This window comes from Anneissia japonica, unplaced genomic scaffold (assembly GCF_011630105.1).
Source record: "Anneissia japonica isolate Jap-2015-1 unplaced genomic scaffold, ASM1163010v1 scaffold287782_len627234_cov183, whole genome shotgun sequence".
Taxonomy (NCBI): Eukaryota; Metazoa; Echinodermata; class Crinoidea; order Comatulida; family Comatulidae; genus Anneissia; species Anneissia japonica.
Genome location: NW_022695201.1, coordinates 109,563 through 122,616, shown reverse-complemented (window position 1 = coordinate 122,616; position 13,054 = coordinate 109,563). Strand labels below are relative to the sequence as shown.

At 34.2% G+C, this 13,054-nt stretch overlaps 1 protein-coding gene across 3 annotated transcripts in view; it reads right to left on the bottom strand.

The window, feature by feature from the left end:
* LOC117101430 (unconventional myosin-Id-like) overlaps positions 1 to 13,054 on the bottom strand; it is a 59,428-nt gene that overhangs the window by 4,419 nt on the left and 41,955 nt on the right. For 2 of the 3 annotated variants that reach the window (XM_033241403.1, XM_033241405.1), the window contains 9 exons: positions 11,160 to 11,290; positions 9,694 to 9,823; positions 8,470 to 8,547; positions 7,091 to 7,257; positions 4,926 to 5,133; positions 3,577 to 3,800; positions 2,724 to 2,868; positions 2,327 to 2,428; positions 226 to 339 (listed from right to left, as the gene is read on the bottom strand). In XM_033241403.1, the coding sequence (XP_033097294.1) occupies positions 226 to 339; positions 2,327 to 2,428; positions 2,724 to 2,868; positions 3,577 to 3,800; positions 4,926 to 5,133; positions 7,091 to 7,257; positions 8,470 to 8,547; positions 9,694 to 9,823; positions 11,160 to 11,290 (1,299 nt within the window). Of the gene's footprint in view, positions 1 to 225; positions 340 to 2,326; positions 2,429 to 2,723; positions 2,869 to 3,576; positions 3,801 to 4,925; positions 5,134 to 7,090; positions 7,258 to 8,469; positions 8,548 to 9,693; positions 9,824 to 10,331; positions 10,462 to 11,159; positions 11,291 to 13,054 lie in introns of all 3 variants that reach the window. The other variant, XM_033241404.1, reaches the window with a different exon arrangement.

Genomic DNA, 13,054 nt, shown 5'->3' with positions numbered 1-13,054 from the left:
TGTACATATGCTTGTTCGCCAAGACATCCATTGTTTTGTTTACCCATTAAAGTTATCCAAACTTGCATCTGTCTATTTGTCAGTCAGTCCTTTACAATATCCATCACAAATAAAGGACGGATAGCAGTTATTCGGACAGGGATGAAGTCTGAATAGCATACTTATACACATCTAGATGTGTATAAGAGACAGGTTGAATATTAGAGGCAACCGTGCACTACTTACATCATTGATGCTGAAATGTGACATGGACTTGAAGACTTTCTTTGGATCAAGCTTGTAGATGAACTTGTCTGTTACCATCAAGGCTCTGTCAGCACATTTATTGTGCTTATTGACCTTAAAAGAATACAAAACAAAAAGTAGGATCATGGCTATGAAACATTATATAGAGTATTAGGGGATGTCTGACGTCTTGGAAAAGGGGTGCTATCCAGCGGCCCCACCACTGAAGCCACCTCTGAAATTATTATAAGATTAAAATAAAATATATTTAAATTATGATAAGTCATAAATATGTCAATTAAAATGTTCAAAGGTACCGCAACAGCAAGGTTTTGCATTTTCTTTTAAATATGTTGACTCATTGGGGCAGCTTGATTCATTGATGAAATGCAGCAAGTAAAAAACACCACTTTCCAAAAGACTCTAATCCATATCTTTGCACACAGAAATGCACTTTAAATGGGCACTGATGTTACATTATTCCTCATAAAACATACTTGAATGAATAAATGAATGAATGAATGTATGAATTAATGAGTGTATTGAGCATAAAAAAACGTTTAAAATTATAGTAGTTGTATGCATCATCATAGACGTTTTTTGTTATGTTCACTTAACAGTTAGGAAAGGTGTGATGTCGTTTACAGTGATATTAAAGGAAATATGGTTGTTGTAGTAGTTGTTATGTACGTAACTTTGTGAAATATTTTGTACTGCAATTATGAAGATATATATGTAGCAGCTTATGATTTAAGTAGACAGTCTGGTGGGTGAATAGAATTTGTTGCATAGAAGTATTTCATTGTGGTCCTCTAATGAAGGCATTATAATTACATATATCATTTGTCTTTGTTACTTAAACATGCAGCTTTTTACAGTGATTTTTTTTTTAAATTACAGAACCTATATTATTTTTACTTTTGTATGTATTTGTATTAAATCCAATATCCAAACACATTAGGAAATGTGTCATGTTTATATATATATATATATTCACAAATATTTCAAACACTCCTGTGTTCTTCCTCAGTGTGAGGACAACTGACAAAAAATACAAAGTAAAGCAACATTCACACCAAAGTCGAATTCGGTTCGCATGGCCAACGAAACAAAAAAAAACATCGAATCAGCGGTAAAGAACAGAGGCCCGTAATAAGACGCGCATCCTAAGCGTTATACTTAATATGGAATAAACAAAGTAGATAAAAGCTGGATAAAGGCCTAGGAAACAAGAAAAAATAGTTCTGATAAATGAATAATAAATGAATAGTCTGATAAGTAATCTAAGTCTTTATTTAAACTGTTGATATAAGAATTGGTTCTAAGAATCCACTTCAATTCTTCTTTGTGTCTATGTGAGAGGATAAAAATCATTAGCGATCAAAATAAATCTTATGTCATTAATGCTATGGTTAGGTAGATTGAACTGACAGGCCACTGGGAAACCAGTGGAGTTGTCTCTGATGGTTTTTTTGTGATTATTAAATTTGACATTTGTTACAAAATAAAATGTAAATAACGTTAGAAGAATCACAAGTAAGTGGAGGGGGTCTAATAGTAATATTAATACTAGGAATAGTGAATGTGTCAGAGGTGCACATGAAATTGCAAACTTGGCATCTGGGTTTACTACATTTAACATTACCAGAAGAGTGGGAATTCTTGTGGAGTTTAGAGCATGAGAATAGATTTCAAATTAGGGGGTTGTCTTTTGGCTAGTAGGGGAGGGTCTTCAAAAAGGTGGCAAATAGATTTATCTTTATTGAGAATTTTATAGTCAGTTTTAAGTTGGCGGGTAAGACAACCCCCTAATTATTAATTCCCCAAGCCTTATCTTCCATATTATTGCAAGATCGGCCTAATCGCATCACAAACGAAGGAAGAGATTGAAAAACAAATGACTTCAAAATTCGCTCGGAATCATCATATAAGCCCTCTCTCTCAGAGAGTGGGCTAATGAATGAAAAAATTTAATGAATGAATCATATGAATAATATGATTGATATTAATGACTGAATGAATAAATGAACAATTGAATGAAAACAAAGATTGTTTTTTTTTTGGCAGTGTGAAGGTGCAAGTACTTATAATCAAAACATACCTTAACAACGGTGGAAGAGAAAAGCACTTTGTCGAACTTGTCTTTGTTCTTTAAGTTGCTGCTTGCTGCTACAAATGGAGCAGTTTGATTGTTGTCTGTTAGCTAGAACACATAAAATTACAAAGTTAAATTTAGTACATGATTAATTATTTTTTTAATACAATTGCAAGATAAACAAACTTATTAATTTTTAAAATCCATAAGGCATCAGAATGAGTTTGAGTTTGCTTGTTTAAATTCAGTGTAACACACGTACATACACAAGTCCAGTACAATGCTTCCTATGCTACTCTGTCACCACCATGTCTAAACTGTCAAAACAAGATCACCTAAGCTGTAAATAAATAATCAAATAAACAACAGAAATATGAAAAATAAACTAGACTGATGATCTTACTGAAGCTAAGTAGTTCCCTTGCCACTTTCGTCTGTAGCCCCAATCTGATCGTTTGCCTCTCAATGCGTTCATTGCGGCTGCCTTGATCCGTACCTGTTCCCAGTCTTCTTTTGGAATCCTTGATAAAATCGTCTTGGCAACCCACCTTCAAAGTGAAAAAAAAATTAATAAGTTTGGAGATACAAAATAGTTGGCATCCAACCTAAAGGAGAAACTAAAAAAGTTTAGTATAAGCATATTCCAGATATAAATGGTTCGTCCAGTATCAAAAACCTGTAAAACTTCTAATAATTACCCTGGGTTACTACACTTTGATTATTTTTTTTTAGGGTGGGTAGAGTATGGGTTACTATTAGACTAGTGGGTTACTATTACTAAGTTTAATGTAGGCACATGAGATTGTAAACCCCACCACCCTCAGCTTTTTGCATCAGCAATTCATTTAGAAATAAATAACTACAAGTACGAGTAAAAAATCTTTAAAAACTAAAAAAACTTAAATTTTATTTATAAATTCAAAAACAAGGAGCAAATTCAAGAAAGAATCATCAATGGCCCAATCACATTGTGAAGAATGCCTATTTTAAGAAATAATCGTTAAGCAACAAAAATGTTGATTTGTATGTTTATCTTGTCCACTACTAATAATAGTAAGCTAATGGGTTACTATTAGAGTAGTGGGATATTATTATAGATAAATTTATAGGGTGGGTTATTATTAGGGCAGGTTACTAATAGAGTAATGGGTTTATAATTAGAAGTTTTATAGTATACACAAAATAGACAATGATCTTAAAAATGCCAAAACATTTTTAAAAGGTTAGTTTAGTATTAAAGCAGGTGTATATACTACCTGTTGTGCATCTTCTTCATTTCAGAGGTGAAGCTGTGTAACACCTGAGGTGGTTCCGGCCAGGTGCGGTTCCTACCAAGATCACGTGAATGCTTCACATCTCGGAATATCTCAATCACTTTCTTCATAAACTGCCTGGCTTTATAACGTTTGTAACAGTTCATTATTAGATAAATAGCACGCATACGCCGGGCCATGAGCCTGGCTGCTGTCCCACGCCATACCTAGCCAAGAAAAAGGAAAGCAACTTTTATGATAGTAATTGTTATTGTTGTGATGAAATAGACAATAACTGGATTTGCGTCAGTTGAATCAAGTATAGGTGTAATTTTGCCCTACTTGACGTGGAAATATACTGACTACTCATTACATGTGAAAACAAGTTGTTCTCAGGTGGGACTCGAACACACAATCTCCAGATCACTAGCCTGGCATCATACCTCTAGACCACCGAGCTTGCGCCTGATGGCCGAGTTGAATTCGAGTCCAAATAAGCAGCGGGTACTGCAATGTTGATGACTTTTATGATGTTTACTGGTTGTAATTTTTTTTTAAATCTTCGTATGTACGACTTGAAATTTCTTTATTAAAAATATAACCTTTTTTCATTCTTAATACACATCTCATTAAGGAAGTCCACATGTTTTTGGCGAGTTAAGTGGCCGAGCGGTAATGCAAGGACACCGCTAATGACAGCTGCCTTAACAACATCTTCTCGGATAAGGACTTAAAACGGAGGTCAGGTGTACACCTTTGGCTCGTGTGCACTTTAAAGAACCCATTGCATCTTTCATACGGCTAGGGGGTTACCCCGATGTTATGGTCTATTTCAGCCCCTGTTGTTTTTTAGGTGTCACGGACCACACACATACACAATTCAGCATGATCCCTACCTTTACATATCTACCAATTTGTTAGCTCTATTTTAACTACATTGTTTTGCAACCATATGACTTATGCAAAGTAATATAGAATACATTTCACTACAAACTCTTCAGGAGATTTCTAAAGCGCCTTATAGTTGTTCAAATTTGACATTTGGAGTTATTATTTATATTACAGTACTGTATTATCTCGGACAAATACGCAATACATATTCATAACAAGACACCATCAAATGTTTATTCAGTACACATAGGAACGCCAACAACTGATGAAATATTGTTTCAAACATGTGTGCATACGCCAAATGTATTAACCACTGAGCCGCATATGCTAAAACATATTGGAGTAGCCAAACAATGATATTAAAGTACGAAGAGACATTATGAGCAGTTGGAACATATGAACTCGAATATCAATCTAATATCAGAAGCTCAAAAAGAGCAAAGAAACATCCTGTAAAATACCTTTTGAAGAAGAAGCACAATCGATGGAAGTAGTTTTCTCCTCTGCTCTTCCAGAACCACAATTGTCTTAGGTGTACGAATGAAGAGTTTAGTACGACCATACTTGACATCATCGCCAAACTGCAAGTGTTCCACTATAATTCTACAGCCATCTTCTTCGCTACCATCTCGAAAGTTTGGCCAGGTATATTGGGTCAACATCTTGTACCTGCAAAAACAATGTTAACATACATGAAAACATATAAATTATAAGAATATGAACTGTAATAAACAGCACAAAATTGCATTTTAAATACGTTTATTGTTTTTAGCATTTAAAAAAAAAAACCAATACATAAATTCTTTTGTCATCAAACTAAAAACTACTTGCAATAATTAATTTTTTTTACAATTTGTATATTTATATAATATGTTGGCTTTAACTATTTTTAATATGAAAATAAGATATTGAAGTTCACAGTCATTTCTGTCCCATGTTTTTAATCAATAAAGTGAATAAATTGAGAAAAAAAAAAATTCATATATCACTACCATTCTGTTATCATTCATTAAAAAAAAAATAAAAGCTGAATTAATAAATTAGAAAACTTCCTCTTCATTAGATAAGCACATGGAATGTGCTTGCTCAGCTGCTTATTTTGCACTAGAAACCATAATTAATAGGGATAGAATTACACTGAATTCATTTCATGCTAAGATACTGTTTACATCACTGATACAACTATTTTCTGTTCCATATGCAATAATAAAAATTTATAACACGTCATTTAGGGCAAAATATCACTATGATATTTTCTTGACACAAACTCAAATCGATGTAGCTTTTGCAGTACGCACTGCTACTTGGGGATTGAATTCAACACTAGTCACTAAGCCCAAGCTCGATGGTCTCAGTGGTGGATCTAGGGGTGTGAATAGGGTGGCACCCCACACTCCCCTCCCCACCCCCTGGCTGGATTGGTGCTTCGAAAATTGCATCATCCACACCCCATTGCTAAATCCTAGATCATCCACTGGGTTTAGTGGTTATGGCGCCAGGCTAGTTATCTGGAGGTCCCAAAGTATTTGGGAATGTATTGAGTATGCGGTACGATAACATGTCAGGTTGGGCAAACAATACTCTTATGATATTTTCCTGATGCAACTTCACATCGATATAATATCTATGTAATTTATACATATTTAGCTTTACTCTATCTATACAGTAGAACCTTGATTTTACGTACGGTACGGGACCGGAGGGCGTACGTAAATCGGGGAATCGTAAAATTGAGGTTGGGTTAAATTTGTGGTGGCCTTTGACCTAATATGTACGTAACACCAATAAACCTATGTTATGAACGAACGATGTTAGCAGGGCCCATTCCAAGGCCTACACTAGGCAGCAGGCCTAATAGAACCATGTGTTTAGTGTCTTTACTCACCATTTTACAATGTCATATTTTATTTAACTAAAGAACATGAAAATATATATAAAGATTACCTATACAACAAAGGTATAATTTGGGAATTCCCCTTCATGGCTATTCTAAACAACAGAGCTGCAGTGTTGTCAACCAATAGCGTTCATATCCAAAATTATGCCTACCCAGCTTAATAGTAATTTAAATAGTAACTTAAATAGTAATAATAAACTTTGTGTAGAAAATTCGATAAGACAAGTTTTCACATGAAGCTAAGTAGGAAAGAAATTATTTTGAGCACCAACGGTAGTTGTTCATCTCGCTCCATCCACATGGTTTTTTTAGATTATAACAGCGCGTTAATTATATACAATCAATGTTGTTGTTGAATGCAAATACTTTGCATGTGGTGTTTACTGTTATAGTATTGAAATAATACAGTAAACAGACAGAAGCTATAAAGAAATATCTTTATACATTATGGTGGTCCTGAAAAGAGCAGATTGTTTTGGATATTTTGGGGGTTTTTGACGACATCATCGTCGGTAGGAGGCGTACGTGAAAATAAGGGTTCGTGTAACTGTGGTACGTAAAAAGGAAGTTATATTGTATATGATATCACCTAATTTTTTAGTCAAAATATGTAATTTTGCTCTCTCTCTTTTATCACTTGATGATAATCATTCTATTTATTATTACATTTTTTTACTTCTCCATATTCGTTCTTTCAATATTAATAAATATTTAAATTCACCCACTTACCTTTGCAGAAACCGTGAATAGTGTATGCGTGCAGCGAAGCCGGCACGACGAACTCGGACATTCTCAAGGAGACCAAGGTATCGAACCTGATGCAGACATCGTTCATCATTGAATAATAATGGTGATTTCTGCTCATTTGGTTTGATGCACCTCACATAGTATGGCTCCTATACACAAACAATGCAATACCGTAACATTATTATAACACCCTGCCTATATATCTTGGAATACTTTAGACATCATATTATTATTATTCCAAATAAGTTTTTACAGCAATAGGTTTAACAACTTTCTTCAGCTTATACCAGGTATCCCACCATAGTTGACCAATATTCATTATCATCTTAATTTATTTTGTCAATCATCTGATGTAATAAAAAAACATTTTCCTCATCCACTTTTTTTATTCCATTTACTTTCACAATGCCGCACACCAACAGACAATTAACATGAAATGTTAATTAGCATCAATCTATACCAATGTTATAATCTGTATAAGCTTTGGAAATGTGGACATGGAGAAGGATGGAGAAAATTAACTGGAAGGACAAACTACCAAATGTACTTGAGAGAGTAAAGGAGGAAAGAACTTTATTAGTTACGATAAAAGACAGAAAGGAGAAATTGATCGGACATATACTTTGAGATGGTCTTTTGAGAGATGTAATTGAAGGAAGAATAGAAAAAAAGCGGCCTCGAGGAAGAAAAAGGGTAAGGTTTTCAGATGAAATGAAGGAAACATATTAATACCATCATGAAACAGAAATAATATGATAGAGAAATTGAAGAAATTAACTGCTGAACCTGCCAATATGCAGAAAACTGATGATAATGTTTACAAATGCATAGCCTATTTGTCACTATCAAATCAAATTTTAAGCAAGGTTGGATTTTGCTTTAGTAAAAACAATTTTGATAGAAATATCTTGGCAAGCCTGTGTAACCTTTAAAACTCTTCCTTTGTAACATCTGTCTTATGTAAGTTGGATATAATAAATTACTATAAAGAAAAAAATAAAACAAAATAGGTAGGATTTGGGTCTGGAGTATTGAAAACACAAAGAAACAGAGACCCTAAAGCTCGCCACACTATCAAATTTTCTTTGATAAAAAACTGTTGCATGCCCATATATGTATACATTCATGACTATATATGGTGATGATGTGATGTCATCATGACTATATTTAGACATGTCACAAGTTTTTGTCAAATGTGATAATCTGGACAGAGTTTTACATAGCTGTTGGAAATTGCAGTATATTACTGCTGTATATTATAGCACTGTGGTCAAAACCATTTACTGTGCAATATTTGTACAGATGTGAATTTCAACTTGTCACAGGTGCAAATGTTTAAAATTGATAACTTTATCGCATACCTTAGTAGCAAGATTCTTAACCAGCTCAATCATTGAACTCTTGAAGATAGTGCCAGCCGTTAGAGGTCTCTTTGTTACCTGTTTAAGATAAATTAGATTATTAACCATTGTTTCACATAGCGTATTCAATTATTCTGACCTGTGTGAACCAAAACGGTAATGATTTCAGTAGTCCATTTAAATCCTCATTATATTCTAAAAAAAGTTGCTGAAAATCATTAAAAAAATCAATAGTTTTTATGGTTGTTTCAGTGTAACGCCAAACCGCACTTTCAAAGAGTAATTATGTAAATTAATCATGAAACAACCCACTTAATACAGAAATAAATTAACAATAATCATAATGATATTGAGCAATGTATATGTTATCAATGGACAAAACCTTCAGAGAATAAATGCCACATTCAAAACATCACATGATTCTTAGACCCAGGACTAACAAATTAAAAACTCCATTCCCTATTAAGCACTTTTAAGAAACTTGATAAATAGAGCATTGTTTTATCCTGTAATAGGAAAGTAGACTTCCTGTTCCATATAAGACACTTTTTTATGATTTGTTTTATTATGAAATTTACATTTTTCATTAAATCTCAAATATGTATTTACTTCTGTAATTTACATTAAGGTTAATTTAATATGATTCACAATTAAAATCTTTGTGTTAAGTATGTCATTCAGAATGAAATTGATAGAAATACATATAAGCAAAACAAATAGTTTTCACAAAGAAACCTTTTCCTCTTTGTATTGCCATTAAAATACCTAAATTTAATGATCATAGCTCAAATTATGAACATTAATATATTAATTGCCTATCACCAAACGATAATTAATATCAATTAACCGACACCAGGAAAAAAGAGAAGAATCATGAGTATGTAGGTAATGAATGGATGATACTGAATTATTTTTCATTGGGCCTAAACATTTATATTTTAGAGCATATATACTTTAGGTTTCTGCACATTATTCCCAGGGTTATTGGGACATGCCTATCAAACACATCTCAGCTCCTTGGCAGTATTCCATAAAGCTGAAGCTATAGTTGAATCAGCTCATTGGAATGATTACCAGGCACCCATTTTTATTCTTCCAGGTGGCCAGAATGGGATTTCAAACCCCCAATGGTTGCGAACCAGATTCGTAACCACTGAGCCAACTGGAACCACATAAATACTGACATCCCACTATTCCAGAACCACCCTTTGGTACCAAGTATACCTCAAGTACACTCTGCTTTCCATCCGGCCACATCTCCTTAATGGATTCATTCTTGCTTGAATACAGAAGACGTTTGAAATCTTGAAAGAGTGTGTCTTTGTTCTTATCCATATATCCTCGTACATCGTACCTGAAATGTGTGGTTTTGCAGAGTGTGGAGAAAAGCGTGGTGAGTTAAACAATGTCAAGGATAATGAAGAGAATACCCAAGTCATGTACCGTATGCTTGGTTTAATAAAACCATTGAATCCCTGGTGAGAATGTTGTCAATGTTACTTGAAAAATGGTGTATTGTTGACTTTTACAATGAAATAATGTTCTTAAATTGTTTGAATCAGAATTGATGGACTGGCTTGGTTGATAAAAATATTCTGTTAAAAAATATATGTAACTACTAAATTTATGATGTTAGATGCAGACTAATTGTTAATATACCAATACTCAATATATATATATAATATGGAAGCAATATAAATTGTACTGGAATTCAAAGTTTCCATGGTGATGATTACCATCCATGAAAAGTACATCATTTGGATGATTACATATAAATGATTACATATAAATAATTGCCAGGTTATGAGGTGGGTGCAAAGCCAATGGAAGGAATTGCTATATGATAATCTATAACCTCTGACCTGTTTGACACTTTGTTTGCCCTCTGGCCACATGGCTTTGAGGGATGGATTATTACTATTGTACAACAATCGTTTGAAATCTTGAAATAGACTGTCTCGGTTCTTTGCCATAAAATGATGGACAACATAACTGTAAAAATCGGATATAGATTTTATTTTTTTTCCCGCTTGAAACTATCACATACTGTAGCTAACATGATCTATAAATCATGTTCATGTGTCTCAGGTTTTAGTCTTTAGATATATCCATGTTTATAAAGAGTGACCTCATTCTCTGCTTTATCCAAAAGCTGAACGAGAAACTTGTTTTTAAAAATGTTACCAAAATCAAGCTATCTGATACAAGAACCATATGGTTATCATAATAATGCTGCTGTTGGAATTGTTTTAATAAATAGCATTTTGTTAATGTATCAAATTTTATTATTTATACTGTATGCTTCAGGGATGGAGACAAATGGGAAAACATCACAAAACATCATTAAAAATATATGTCGATCATGAACAATCTTAGCAGAACACTTACGGCTTAAATTTGGTTTTTTCTGCTACAGTATATTGTCGTCAACAATATGCATGTCGGGTTTAAAATAACATTAGTTTAGATATGTTAATTTCAGTAATCTATTCCCAATGGGGTCTTGTTTTTGTACCATAAATGTTATTTTGTTGAAACAAATAAATTTATAAACTAGATCTTACTCCTACACTATCATGCTATTATTATTGCATAAAAACAAGATAAACTTGTCAGACATTTCGTTTACCGCTTTTAAATATAAAACCTACTTAATCTTAAACACAATTTTCTCTGCATTGAAAACTTACGTCACATCTCCAGCATAATGCCGGATGCGGAAATCTTGGCTGTGTGCCAAAGTCTTGTCAGTGGGTTGGAGAGCTCTGCTTGTGTAGTGGGGGTGTTTTGCTAACTTCTTGTTCATTGCATCAAGGAACATCTAAAAACAAAAACAATTGTAATACTTGGAAGGATTTCATCTAGTCTTTAGTTGAATTCATTCATTGAAAGTCATTTGATTGTCAGTGACCGAAACTGTCATGCAAGTTTCAAAACTTTTAGTATACATTAAAAAACCTTTCACAGTATAATAAAAACAATTGTTGTTATATTGAAGTATGTGAAAGGAAAAGGCAAAAATGATAAGCTAAATTCCTGCTTAATGCTGAACTGATTGGGCAAATTGAAGTGGTAGTGTACATATTTTAATAACACAGTTGGTTTTTACGCTGCACAACGTAAATATGTGAAATCGATCGTGAATACTAGTAAAACAATAACAACCAAAACAACAGGGGCAGATCCAGAAATGTCCGGAAGGGGGCCAAAATGCGGCCGATCGAGAAAACACTACCCTAGGTTGGGGGGGGGGGGGCCATTCCAGTGCAAAATTTTTGTTTTCTACTGTATATGCCCGAAAATAACCTCTGAGGCATTATGGGTGATCAATTATTTCTTTATTCTTTCTTTTTCTTTACTTTCAAAAAGTGGGGGGGGGGGGCCCAACGGCCAGACCAAACTGAATATCTGGGTTTATTTGAGCTGTTTCCTGCCAACAGCCCACAGTACAGTACAGCTTGGGTCACCCTCCTTCGGGACTCTTCTCGTCTTCTCAAGGGGAACATCCCATAATAGTTGCAGAAGTGGTTGGCACATTGGTTGTGGCTTGGGATCTCAAACCTCAAGTTTGGGAGTTCGAAACTCTCGCTGTACAAGTCGCTTGTGTCTTTGGGCAAGACACTTTATCTACGGTTGTCTCTCTCCACCCAGGAGTACAAGTGGGTACCTGGTAGGTTCAAACACAACCAGGCGCTGATTACAGCTGCAACATTATGGGGCATAAGTGTTGTTCCATGTGTTTGATCCAGTGACCAGGGGTAAGAATGTAAAGCGCATAGAGGTTAGTCTACAAAATGCGCTACATAAGTCAACAATTATTATTATTATTATATATAGTTTTCAACAAAGTTGAAAGGTTAAATTTTCTTAAAAACATAACACTTAAAAATCATGCAGTTTTGTTATCCATACAAGATACCTTTTGTATTGAATATTTAAGTTTTCTTGACATCATACACAATTTGTTCCATATGACAAGCTAATATTATTAGGTTTTCCAAAAACACAATATCCACCATGGAATCCATTTAAAAACAATTCCCGTCCTACATTTATTACAAGTTAATTTTTCATACAGAGTAAAACAGTCGTGTTGTCACAACACCAGGTGGCACCCTCTAGCCTGGTTCTCACAAGAGCTCTTGTATCCGGATCGGGAGCTAACCGTTAGCACCTGCGTGATAACGCCCGATCGGTTAGCGCTAACCGTTAGCAGTATCCAGATACGCTAACGGTTAGCAAGCGCTATCGGTTAGCAAGTTGAGGCCAGTTTCTTATTGGCCAGTGATTCGATCATCATATTGTTGGTATCCGGATTTTCACACATGGAAGCTAACGGTTAGCAGGATCCGGATCCTGCTAACCGTTAGCTGCCGTGTGAGAACATAGCCTCAGTTGTCAACCAGACGTTGGTTACCATTTATTACGCCTACATGACTTCATAATCTTAATAAATAGAATCTTAGAATAGGCTTCCTGGAATACGCATTTTAAAATCAAATAATATACTAAAAACACAAAAGCTAAATATACTAAAAACACAAAAGCTCACATTATATTAGTTATCGAACACACATTCAATTGA